Consider the following 13,887-nt stretch of genomic DNA (forward strand, 5'->3'; position numbering starts at 1 on the left):
TCACCACAAAGAGCGCAGCTATGAATATTCTTGTACAAGTCTTTTTCCTTATTATCTCTTTGGGGTACAAACCCAGCAGTGCTATGGCTGGATCAAAGGGCAGACAGTCTTTTATCGCCCTTTGGGCATAGTTCCAAATTGCCCTCCAGAATGGTTGGATCAATTCACAACTCCACCAGCAATGAATTAATGTCCCTGCTTTGCCACATCCCCTCCAGCATTCATTACTTTCCTTTGCTGTCATGTTAGCCAATCTGCTAGGTATGAGGTGATACCTCAGAGTTCTTTTGATTTGCATCTCTCTGATTATAAGAGATGTAGAGCACTTTTTCATGTGCTTGTTAATAGTTTTGATTTCTTTGCCTGAGAACTGCCTGTTCATGTCCCTTGCCCATTTTTCAATTGGAGAATGGCTTGATTTTTTGTACAATTGATTTAGCTCTTTGTAAATTTGAGTAATTAAACCTTTGTCAGAGGTTTTTATGAAGATTGCTTCCCAATTTGTTGTTTCCCTTCTGATTTTAGTTATATTGGTTTTGTTTGTACAAAAACTTTTTAATTTGATGTAATCAAAATTATTTATTTTACATTTTGTGACTCTTTCTAAGTCTTGCTTGGTTTTAAAGCCTCTCCCTTCCCAAAGGTCTGACATGTATACTATTCTGTGTTCGCCTAATTTTCTTATAGTTTCCTTCTTTATGTTCAAGTCATTCACCCATTCTGAATTTATCTTGGTGTAGGGTGTGAGGTGTTGATCTAAACCTAATCTTTCCCACACTGTCCTCCAATTTTCCCAGCAGTTTTTATCAAATAGTGGATTTTGGTCCCCAAAGCTGGGATCTTTGGGTTTGTCATAAACTGTCTTGCTGAGGTCACTTACCCCAAGTCTATTCCACTGATCCTCCTTTCTGTCTCTGAGCCAGTACCAAATTGTTTTGATAATCCTGCCTTCTTTTGGTTAGTTGATGCCCAATAGATTTGACTCCATCCTCTTACTTTTACCCTATTATCTACCTTCCTCATGTGTGTTTCTTATAGACAGCATATGGTAGGGTTTTGGACTCTAATCCACTCTGCTATTCGCTTGCATTTTATGGGTGAGTTCATTCCATTCACATTGAGAGTTATTACTAGCTGTGTATTTCCCAGCATTTTGATTTCTGCTCCTGTTCCTGCCTTTTCTTCTTTCACTATTTCCTTCTACACCAATGTTTGCCTTTAAACAGTCCCCCTTGTTCCCACCCTTATTTTACTTCCCTTTCTACCCCCTCCCTTTTTGTCCCCCCCCCTTATTTTCCCTGTAGTCTTTCTAAAATTAACCCCCTGCTCCCTCCCTGTCTTGTACTGCTTCCCTCCCCACCAGACCGTTTGTTACCCTTCTACTCCCCTATAGGGTGCAAATCTATTCTCTGACCCCAATGGATTGGATTGTTTTTCCTTCCTTGAGTAAATTTCAAAGCATGTAAAAGTTGAGTATTTCCTGTCTCCGACCTCTTTACCCTTCCGGTGTATTGATGTTCTCCCCCCTCCCACCATGAGCTTCTTTATGACATATAAATTTACCCCCATTTGTTTCTTTTCCCATTTCTTTTAATATTTACCTATTTTTAAGCTCTAGTCACATATATGTATGTATATATATATATATATGCATGCTCATGTGTATGTATTTTTGCATGCAAATATCTATATGCCTATTTATGTCTTGTCCTTTCATCCTATACAGTTTGTCATTGTTCCCTCTAAGTGTACTTCTTTTTGCTGCCCAGATAATAACAACAGTTTTTAAGAGTTACCAATGACCTCTTTTCTTATAAGGATACATATCATTTTAACTTATTGAGTCTCTTAAAAAATTTTTTTTGTTTTTCTTTTTTTCCCCTCTTTTTTAATTACCTTTTGATGATTCTCTTGAGTTCTTGCTTGTACATCAAATTTTCTGTTCAGGTCTGGTCTTTTCTTTGGATTAGATTTTTTTAAAGCATTGATTAAAAAAAAAAACAACACCCTCCTAGTAAAATGAGGTGTTAGTGAAAAATTATAATGGATAATAAGACATTATATAAACTACCATAAAAGTCCTCTTACATATGAGAACTGGTGGGCCCAGAAAGTATCATTATCTTATTCATTGATTTGAATAAATCACCAGTTTTAGACTTCAAGATTTCAAGGTCTTACTAGAAAGTAAATTAATTTCAAAATATTTTAGTCAATAGGAGAGACCTGTACTAAATTAGAATTATTACTCATTCTTTATTAGAATTCAATTACGACTTTATCATTGTATATATAGTCATAAAAAAAAGAATTATCCCCCAAAAGGTAAATAACATTACAGTATAATGACCTTTTGGTCATTTCATATGTGTTTTTCTAATATTCACAGAAATTCAATAATCCAAACAAGAGGGCATTAAGATCAATAGATCTGACCTTAGTACTTTTACCTAGATAGAAAGAGATATTTCACATGACAGCCCTTTGAGATTCTATGGAAGAACCTTATAAATCCAAAGTGATATTATTATTTCATAGTATTGCAATATAGTGAAAAGAGCCCTGGACCTGGACTCAGATTTGACTACTGTCTGATTCTTATTGGACGAATCACTTAACCATCCTGAGTCTTGATTTCCTCGTCGATAAAATGAAGAAGACAACATATGCACTAACTACTTTGCTGTATTATCATGAGGAAAATTCTTTATGTTTAGTCTAATTCTAATTCTCTAATTTATAATTAGATATATTAATATATCTATTAATAATAATAAATATATAAAAATATAAAAAATAAATAATAATAATTTAATATATTAATTATATATTATTATATAATAATAAAAAATAAAAATAAATTAAATGAAAATATTAAAAATAAAAATAAATAATAATAAAAATAAATAATAATAATAATTAATAAATAAAATTCTAATGTTACTATCACAATATCAACTATTCTTTGTATCTCATAATACTTACAATTTGAGCACATTCTAACAGGACATTTACATCATAATAATTTATTGTTGGAATAAAAACTAGTATTATGGCAAGTGATGAAAACTACCTTATTCTGAACTAACAACAAACTAGGATAAAGCTCCACTACGATAAAACGACCCTCCAGGAGAATATGAATCTACTGGTCAGTTCGATAATAACTATTTTCAGATTCTGTTGTCTGGTGCCTTCCTTACTCCCCCAACCTGCAACCTCAAATTTACTTTCTAAATGCCTTTGTTTATTTTTCTATGTATAAGCTGGTTAGTATAGCATTATAACTTATCAGTATTTCAAATTGTAAGGCAGTTCAGATACTTATGATGTTGCCAATGTTGTTATAATTCATAAAAACAGAGAAAAAAATACCCAAGTCCAGTGAGTGGTACTCCAGATCTCAGTTGTAATCCTAGCTTTTTAACTCGGAAATTGGCTAGTTTAGGTTCACTAGGGAAATGGGTCCACCATTTAAAGAAGTGATTCTTTGGGCGATGCTCACAATTTTAAAAACTTCACTATCTTTTTCTCCAACTCCACCTTTACCTCTACATCCCTTTGTAATTCCTACCTGTCTTTAGCCATACATCCAAAAATGACAACAATGAGTATTATATCGTAATTATAAGAATTACAAAATATGGATTACAAAACACTCAATATTACTTTTTCACATTGGACACACACACACAAACTATGATCTAAAAACCATGGGTATTATCCATTTCATGGATTAGGAAACCAAGTCTAAGAGAGATTAAGTGATTTATGTCTTGGATAGCTACTGGGTGTCCAAGTCAAAATTTGAACTCAAGTATTCTAGTGCCAAGTCCAACACTCTTTGCTATTATTGTGCTACCATGCTATTTAGAGAAAAATGGTAGGGGGGACTTCAAGGAAGAAAGGGTATGTGTAAAAGATTAGTTTGTATTCCATCTCCTGTTCTTGAGAGATTAAAGGGTCAAAGCTAGAAGAGATCTAAGAGACCCCTAACCATTTATTTTATAAATGAGAACTGAGGGTCAGGGGGCCAAACTGAATTCTTTCTTCTCTTTTCTGTCTAGATCAGGGATCTTATGCTAATGATATCCCACCCTATTGCACCCTATAATTAAATTGCCATAAATTGGCAGTGTAGAAGAAATGTTTCTTTTTTTTTGTTATATTTTATTTGATCATTTCCAAGCATTATTCATTAAAGACATAGATCATTTTCTTTTCCTCCCCCCTACCCTCCCACCCCCCATAGCCGACGCGCAAATCCACTGGGCATTACATGTTTGAAGAAATGTTTCTTGCTTGTATGCTATTTTGATAGAAGAAAAAAGAAGAAACTTAAAAAGGGGGAAATCATCAGAATGAAAGGATGAGTAATGAAATTTGAGATACTCAAGGATGAAGCTATCTGATTGTATCTAATTCCTAAATTAAACTAATAAATTCCTATTTAATAAAGTTGGGAGGATTAGTTATGATGCTTTTCATATGTATAGGACTTTATAGTTTATAAGACATTTTTGGATACATTTTATTATGTAATCTTCACACTGACCCTTCAGGATAGGTAATATTCCCATTTTACAGATAAGAAAACTTAGCTCAGAGGAGGTATAGCTTGTAATATATTTTGTTACTGGCAGGTCAGCCAACACTCAAATCTGGGTATCGTAATTTTGCCAATTTTTCCTTTTACTATACTTTTCCTCAAAGACCAACAGTAAATTACCATGATATGTGTACATATCATGGTAATCAAGGCCTGATCAAGCCTTGTCTCATTAAGTTCCTTATGATGATAGGGTTCATTTCCCCATATTAGAATGCAAAGCATTTATACTTTAGTCCTACTTCTTTGAACTTTGAAGTTTCTATATAGCCCTGGTCTTCTTTTAGGATTGTGTGGAAATCCTCTATTAAAGAGTCATTTCCCTGTTCCACCTACCCACCCATAGCATTATATTCCATTTTGCTAAGCTAGTTATTCTTGGATGCAAACCCATATCTTTTGCCTTCTGAGATATCATATTCCAAGCTCTCTGGTCTTTATTGTGGTGGTTGATAAATCTTGTGTGATCTTCACTATGGCACTTTGGTATTTGAATTCTTTATTTCTGTTGATTTGTATTATTTTTCTTTAACCTGAAAGCTTTGGATTTTGATACACTGTTCTTGGAAGTCTTCATTTGGTAGCTTTCTCTTGGAGGTGACCAGTGAATTCTTAATGTTTTCACTTTGTTCCCTGTTTCTACGAGATCTGATCAGTGCTCTTTTAAGATTTCTTGAAATATGATGTTTTGGCACTTTTTTAGTCATGTTTTTCAGGTAGTCTAGTGATTCCTTTTTTTTTTTAATTTTACCTTTCATCTTGGGATCAATATTAAGTATTGGTTCCAGGGCAAAAGAGCAGTAAAGGCTAGAAAATTGGGGTTAACTGACCTGCCCAGAGTTACACATCTGGGAAATATCTGAGACCATATTGAACCTCAGCTCCAGGCCTGGTTCTCACGTGCCACTTAGCTGTCCCTACTCTAATAATTCTTAATTTTTTTCTCCTTAAAATTTATTTTACAGATCAGTTGTTATTGACATGAAGTGCCATAAATTTTTCTTCTTTTTTTTTTAATCCTTTGACTTTGTTTTAATATTTTTTTTAATCTCTTGGAATAATTATCTTTTATTTTGACCATTCTAATTTCAGAAACTTGGTTGCTTTGGCAAGGTGTTATACCTCTTGTGCTATGCTGTTAATTACCTTTCCAATTCTTTCTTCCATAGCTCTCATTTATTTTCTAATTTTTTCCTTATGCATTCATTTCATAAATCAAAATATTTTTAACTGCTTACAAAAAACCCAATAACTCTTGTTTCATCTCTTCTAGGAATTCTAATTAAATTTGTGCCTAAACTGTGGGTTGTTTGTTGTTGTTTTTTTACTTTGATTTTTTTTTTTAAACCCTTACCTTCTGTCTTGGAGTCAATACTGTGCATTGGCTCCAAGGCAGAAGAGTGGTAAGGGCTAGGCAATGGGGGTCAAGTGACTTGCCCAGGGTCACACAACTGGGAAGTGTCTGAGGCTAGATTTGAACCTAGGACCTCCCGTCTCCAGGCCTAGCTCTCAATCCACTGAGCTACCCAGCTGCCCCCTTTTACTTTGATTTTTAATGTTTTGTTCTTTGTGTCTTGAGTATCCTTGTCACCATAAAGTTTTTTTTATGATTTTATGAATTCCTTTTTTGTTTCTTCATTGTCAGTTAATCAATAAATATGAAGTGCCTACTATGTGTCAGGTGCTGCCCTAAACACTAGGATTACAGAAAGAGACAAAGGAGTCTCTGAGAGGTAGCTAGGTGGCTTAGTGGATTGAGAGATGGGAGGTCCTAGATGCAAATATTACCTTACACATTTCCTATCTGTGTGACCCTGGGCGAGTCACTTGCCCCCTTTTCCTCACCCTTGCTGCTTTTCTGCATTAGAACCAATCAATACACAGTATTGATTCTAAGTCGGAAGGTAAGAGTTTTAAAAAAACAAAACCCAAGATGTACAAACAAGTAAATTAATAAACTACTAATTTATTAATTTAAATAATAAATAACTAAGCAAATAAGTAAAATAGTAAATAATTAAGATAGGGAAGGCACTAGAATTACAGAGGCTGGGAAAGGCTTCTTGTGGATGGTGAGATTTTAGTTTGGACTTGAAGGAAGTCAGGGAAGCCAGGATGCCAGGATGGGGAAGAAAAGCATTTTGTGCATGGAAGAACAACCCGAGAAAAAGCCCAGGGCCAAGAGATGAATCACGCATCTTGTGTGTTGGGTAGTCTAGCGCCCAGCGACCCGGATGAAGGCTGCGTGTGAGGAAGTAAAGTGTAAAAACCGGAAAGGGAGAAAGACTAGCGTGTGAAGGACCTGGAATGCCAGGCAGGATTGTTTCTGTTCCGGGAGGTGACCGGAAGCCGATGGATGGTTTGAGTGGACGGGTGACACGGCTCAGCCGCGCTTTGGCAGCTAAACGAGATCGTGAGGTCCCAAAGGTTTAATGATGATCTCCTCCGTGGATGACTCCCTAACGCCAGCCCTGCAGCCAAAGGCCGATGAGACGGTTATGGGCGCTCCCTGGGCATCTCGGAATCAGCTTGCACCAACCTAGATCTTCCCCCCAAACTCCTCCTCCCCACTCCCCTCTTTCGGTCCAGGGCGTCCCGGTCCCCCCGGCTCCGTCCTGACCGCCAAGCCTGGCCCTGCTGGAGGACTCCCTCGTGCCGCGGGGCCAATGGGGCGAGTCTCAGATCTGCCGCTCCTCGCGCTCGGGGCCTCCTCAGCTCTTAGCCCACTTTGGAAGGAGCCTCTGCTTTTCTCTGCCTCCCCCGCCTTCTCCGCAGCCCGTCCCCCGTAGAGCCAGCCATTCCCTATTGAATGAGCTCCGGCGGCTTCCTGGTCCTTCGAGGCCACCTGGAAGCGTGGGGCATTAGAAGCTCTCCGCCCGCCTCCGCCTGGTGCGTTCCCTGCTTCCCGGTCCCTGAGGTCCATCCAAACGAGGCGTTCCTCCCCCGCTCCTTGTCTCCCTTCTCCGGGCCCTTCCCCCGGGCTGGAATTCACTCCTCCTCCTCGCTATGAATAGAATTGGAACCCCATCTCGGGTTCAAACACCCCGTTCTTCCTAAGGCCCCAAAGCAGACTCCCCTCTAAGATCCCCCTTTGTCCTCGCAGCATCTCCTCTCCACAGAAACAGTGGCCGGCCAATCCTCACCTTTTATCAGCGGAAAGTTGAAAGCCCAAAAAGGAAAAACAAAGCCTGAGCAAATATTTCTTGCAAGGAAACATTTTATGTCATCTTGGTTTTGACGTCGAGGTTCAAAGTACCTTCGGGGAGACTTTTAATGAATAATGAATAATAAATTAATTAATAATCACATTTTATAAGTTATAGATGACTGGAGAGAATCATCTCCCCAATACATGTATATATACACACAGATAACGAGTTTGTTTTTATAACTAGAAAATAAGAATGAGAGACTTATCGATTCAAAGAGAAACGTGGTGGCGGACGACGCTGAAAGTACGTATAATTCAGTTTTCCCTTCTTTTTTTGTATGAAACTGTTATGTAAGGAAGCGTTATTCCTACCTATTAATCCCATTATAAACTTACCAATTTAGTGAAGTCAGAGGCATTAGCAATGTAACTAATTGTTCCCAAATAAAAGCTCTAAAAAGTGAAACCAGTGACCCCCACAAATGGCATCCTGACGATTTAGTATTGGGGAGCACCCGGTGGCTAGGGAGGGACGACCCAGGGACCCCAGAAACAGTAGTAGTAAAGCCTGCCCGCAGCCCTGTGCTGAGTGACCTGCCTCGCCTCCACACTGGTTTCTGCCCCAGGTCCTCCTTTGATGAAACCATTTAAACTCCTCCTTCCCCCGACTTCAAGGGATGGGGAAGGTTTGGACCCAGGAGGAAGGGCTGGAGTTCAGGGAGAAGCCAGATTTGGGTATAAAATGGGAGTCGAGCAGGAAGGGAAATGGGGACAGAGCTTGGAAGACAGCAGCCTAATGTTAAGAGTGAAAGCCTGAAGAATTGGGGATTGCAACATGCATTTGTACTAGCTGTGTCTCAAGGCAGTCCAGAATCTGGCCTCAGACTGCCTAGCCGTTTGACCCTGGGCAAGTCATTTCACCCCAACTGCTCTATATTTTTGGAAAAGGGAAACTTTCAACAACTGGATTAGAGAAATCCTCTCTAAAAAAAGATAATACAAAAGCAGAAAAGACAAAGAACTGCTGATGAATTTCTTTACTGTGTGAAAGGGAGTTTTGATGCTTTAATTTTAGGACTGGCTTCCAGACATCAAGCAAATGTGTGAAGGCAATCCAGCCTAATGAGATGACATGCTTCCAGACCATGATAGAACCAAAATAGATGGCACAGGAGATAGGGTGGTGGGGCTGGAGTCAAGATTTGATCTACGTTCAAATCTGGCCTCAAGACACTAGTGGGGTGACCCTGGGCAAGTCATTTCACCTTATTTGCCTCCATTTCCTCATCTTGTCAAATGAGCTGAAGAAGGAAATGGCAAACCACTTCAGGATCTCAGCCAAGAAAATCCCAAACGGGGTCCTGTAGAGTCAAAAACAACTAAACAACAAGAAATGTTTTATGAGGGAGGGTATTTCACCGTTTTGTTTATATCTTAGTACATGGATCTTATTTACATGTTTTTTCAGATTCTCTTTTAGCCATTTAGCTATTGGTTCCCAGTACATCAAAGACCTGTCATTTTGTTTGATAAAGTTCACAACCTGGGACTTAAGTGAACTTAAAGCGCAGTGCATGATCACACGGCTAGGAAGTGGTAGAAGTGAGGTTGGAATGTCCGTCTTTCTGGCTCTAAAACGAGCCCCTGCCCCTCCTTCCCTTCCCCGACCCGCCTTGGGACAAATGTTTCTTAAAATGGGCCCCTAAGCATGGCCCTTTCCATCAGAGCAGTCATTTGTTTATTCTTGTGAAGACAACTGTATAAATAGAAATGGTCCTCATTTCCCTGCAGAGGGCACAAATTTAATATATAGTTTACATATGATCTATTATTCTATAATTATATATGACATATACAACATACAATGATATAGTATCAATTCTATTTAATGAATATTTAATATTAATAATTAAATTTAATTATAAAGTAATTTAACTATATTAATATAGTATATTAGTATATACACATGGTATATATATAATACATTGGATGGATAGATGGATGTGTGGATAGATAGATGGATTAATGGATAGATGGATGAATGGATGGATAGATAGATAGATGATAGATGGATGGACAAATCAATGGATGGACAGATGAACAGATAGATAGATGGATAAATGATAGATAGACAGATAGATAGATGATGGATAGATGGATGGATGGATAGATAGACAGATAGATAGATGGATAGATGATAGACAGATAGATGGATGGATAGATGACAGATAGATGATGGATAGATAGATGGATTCATGGATAGATAGATGGATGAATGGATAGAAATAGATGGATAAATGATAGATAGACAGATAGATGATGGATGGATGGATGGATAGATAGACAGATAGATGGATAAATGATAGACAGATAGATAGATAGATGATGGATAGATGGATGGATGGATAGATAGATAGATAGATAGATGATGGATAGATGGATGGATGGATAGATAGATAGATAGATAGATAGATGATGGATAGATGATAAATAGACAGATAGATGGATGGATAGATGATAGATAGATGATGGATAGATAGATGGATGGATGGATAGATGATAGATAGATAGATAGATAGATGATGGATAGATGATAAATAGACAGATAGATGGATGGATAGATGATAGATAGATGATGGATAGATAGATGGATGGATGGATAGATGATAGATAGATAGATAGATAGATAGATAGATAGATGATAGATAGATGATGGATAGATAGATGGATGGATGGATGGATAGATGATAGATGATGGATAGATAGATGGATGGATGGATAGATAGATGATAGATAGATAGATAGATAGATAGATAGATAGATGATTGATAGATGGATGGATAGATAGATGATTGGCTTAGACAGACTACCTTTCAGAATCCAAGGGAAGCTGAGTGAAGCAACAGGAAAATATGCTTGTCCCAATAGCAATATTAATTATTGACTTTAATAATCCCAGAGCAAGGGGTGGAAAGAGAGAAGGAAAGGCAGCACATAGAAGTCTTGATTCAGGGCAGATGGTCAAGGCAGGGATTTAGCCAATAAGTAGGGGGAAACTAGGTTGCTCAGTGGATAGAGAGCCTGGCCAGAAGATGGGAGTTTCTGGGTTCAAATCTGGCCTCAAACTAGCTGTGTGACCCTGGGCAAGTCACTTAACCCCCATTGCCTAGCCCTTACCACTCTTCTGACTTAGAACTGACTTCAAGAAAGTAAGGGATAAAACAAAAATTGACTAACGAGTATTTATTAAGTATTTACAATATGTCCAGAACTGTGCTAAATTCTTTGCATCCAAATAATGACAAAAACACAGTTCTAGCCCTCAAATAACTTTATGTTCTACTGGAGACAAAATGTAAATAACAAGCCCATGTAAGATATATAAAAAGTAAACAGAAGGAAATCTGAAAGGGGAAAGCCTTCATTTGTAGCTGGGAAACCAGGTAGAGCCCCTTCCAGAAGGCAGATTTGGAGCGGTGTTGAAGGAGGCTGGGGAGGTGGTTTTTTGGCAGGTTTGGAGGGGAGAGGCATATTTAGTGGATATCCTGCCTCAAGACTCATTCCAGTGTTAAGAAGACGATCTCTCCAATGGGAGGCGTTCAGGAGGCTGGCTGGCCCTCGACTGGTGGCAGGTGGGAAGGCAAAGGAGTGCCAGGACAGATGGCGGGTCCCTGCTCCTGCCTGATGGTCACAGTGGGGTTGGATGGTGTGTCGGGCCCCAGGATTGCTCAAGCTTTATGTAACGAGTATTGCAGAAATAAAATAATCTGGTTCTAGGCAGCCTCCAAGTCCTGTAGCAGTAAGAGCGTTTGGGTCGTAGCACGGGGTAAAACACTCATTCGAAACGGAGAGAGATAAAGCGGGACCACAAGTGACGGCAGAACCCATGTTGCTTTTCCACAGGAAACTCCAAACCCAGGCACCTACACGCTGCGGGACTTTCTTCAAGAGTCCCTCTTAAACCCCGTGCGCAACACGTACAACTTTAAAGGCCAAGGGAGAAGCAAGAGGTCTCTGGTGGAACCGAAAAGGGACATGACGCTGCCCGACGTGCCCAAGTACCTGCCCCCAGACTTTGTGGAGCTGATCAAAAAGCAGATGGCTTCTTACTCCTTCAAAGACACTCCACGGCCAATGCCCAACAAGCTGTGTTTCAAAGATGAGGTAAAGCTCTCGTCCAGGCTCCCAGGAAGTCACCCAGCTTCCTCGTCTCTTTTAACCTTTGTTTCTGAGCAGGGAAGGGGAAGGCTTAGAGTCAGGAAGGAAAGAGGCATTCATAAAGAAGTCCACAGGAACGAATTATTCACCACCAAAGGTAATAAGAAGAATAAGATTAAGAAATAAAAAACAAGTCGGTCAAGCCCCGCGCTTCTGTTTGCGCGTATCCTCCGCAGGAACCTGCCTTTTGCAGTTCCCCGCCTCCCCCGGGGGAAGCCTGCTAAAAGGAATTTTGGTCATGGGAGAATCCTGGCTCTCTTATCCCTGTGAAGATCAATAGAAGAGGCCCAGAGACGAGAGGTCCTGGGGTCCAATACGGCTTCAGACGCTTTCTGGGCGAGCCACCTACGCCCGTGGCTCGCCCTTACGGTTCTTCTTTCTTGAGCCCACACATGTATGGAGTCCAAGATGGAAGGTAAGGGTTGAAGAGATGCGTGGAGGGCTTCATCCTGGCTCCGGAAGGACTCGTTCAGAAGGTTCACTGCACAGAGACATTTTGGGTTCTTTCAAAGCCAGCTTAGACACTGACCAGCTTATTTTAAACAATTACTTTTATATACAAAATCATTTCTATTGGTAAATACTCACATTAATCAACCTAATCATAGCAATGCCTTGCTATTCTTTTATTTATTCATAAAACCCTTACTTTCCATCTTAGAATCAGTATTGTATATCAATTCCAAGGCAGAAGAGTGGTAAGGGTTAGGCAATGGGTCACACAGCTAGCAAGTGTCTGAGACTACATTTGAACCCAGGACCTCCCATCTGTAGACCTGGCTCTCAATCCAATGAGTCACCCAGCTGCCCCCCACCATTCTTTTATTTTTCCAGTTTATTTTTGGTTTTATTTGGGGATTTTAGTGTTGTATGAGTGTGCTCTTCCAACAATGACCGCTATGGAAGTGGGTCTGCGTCATCTATTCTTTTATTTTTAAAGAATTATTTTGGGCTGTATAATCTGCCAGAAAGGATGCCTGGCCTGACAGAGGGAATACACAAGCACATATTGAGCACCTACCTTGTGCTGAGCACTCTTCAGATATCATCTCAGGAGGCTCAGGAGGCTCATCCCAAAAGACTTCATTCACAACTTTGAGTACCAAGAAGAAAACTGTGCTAGGCATGGAGTAGGATACCAGATAGCTAGACAGACAGACAGACAGAGAGATAGCCAGACAGACGGATTGATAGACAGACAGACAGATAGATAGATAGATAGATAGATAGATAGATAGATAGATAGATAGATAGATAGATGGATGGATGGATGGATGGATAGACAGACAGATACAGACACATAGACATAGATAGATAGATAGACAGTCAGATAGACAGTCAGATAGATATAGATATATGAATAATATGGCTCTTTGAAGGAGTTTATCATCTTCCTGGAGAAACAAATATGAAACATTAAAATGATGCTATAAAATAAAATATAATTAAGACTTTAAGGGGAAGTTTAACACACAAATAAGGTCTGAAGGATTTAGTGTAAGTAGATATGATTGGAGAATGCTCCAAGGATAAGGTTGAACAAAAGCCGAGTCTTAAAAGATGGTTAAGATTTTAATAAGTGAAGGGTTCAAAGGCATCCCAAGTGGCCCAGCATGGACAATGGAATGGGGGCAGGAAGAGACCCTGAAACAACCATGCCTCCCTGTTTCATCTTTCTTACCAGTCAAAATTAGCATAATAAAATCTCATCCCTCTCCAGTCAGTGGGGTTCTTGTTAAGCCAAGATGAGATGTTAAATGTGAAAATGCCTTGCAAATAAAGTTTCTGCATGAATAGAAAATGCAAGATCATTAAGGAGCTAGAGTTGCATGCGAATCCTGGCTCTCATATGTAAAGAATGAACCTAATACTTTATAGACAGCAAAATTTAATGGAATGATAAGTGTTA

The 13,887-nt window shown here is 39.2% G+C and overlaps 1 protein-coding gene across 2 annotated transcripts in view; it reads left to right on the forward strand.

The window, feature by feature from the left end:
- Positions 1–13,887, forward strand: part of STPG4 (sperm-tail PG-rich repeat containing 4) — a 43,351-nt gene that overhangs the window by 2,415 nt on the left and 27,049 nt on the right. The window contains exons 2-3 of one of the 2 annotated variants that reach the window (XM_001382143.5): positions 8,005–8,064; positions 11,664–11,924. In XM_001382143.5, coding sequence (XP_001382180.2) covers positions 8,014–8,064; positions 11,664–11,924 — 312 coding nt within the window. In that variant the 5' untranslated portion in view covers positions 8,005–8,013. The remainder of the gene's footprint in view (positions 1–8,004; positions 8,065–11,663; positions 11,925–13,887) is intronic. The other variant, XM_007476855.3, reaches the window with a different exon arrangement.

This window comes from Monodelphis domestica, chromosome 1 (assembly GCF_027887165.1).
Source record: "Monodelphis domestica isolate mMonDom1 chromosome 1, mMonDom1.pri, whole genome shotgun sequence".
Lineage (NCBI taxonomy): Eukaryota > Metazoa > Chordata > Mammalia > Didelphimorphia > Didelphidae > Monodelphis > Monodelphis domestica.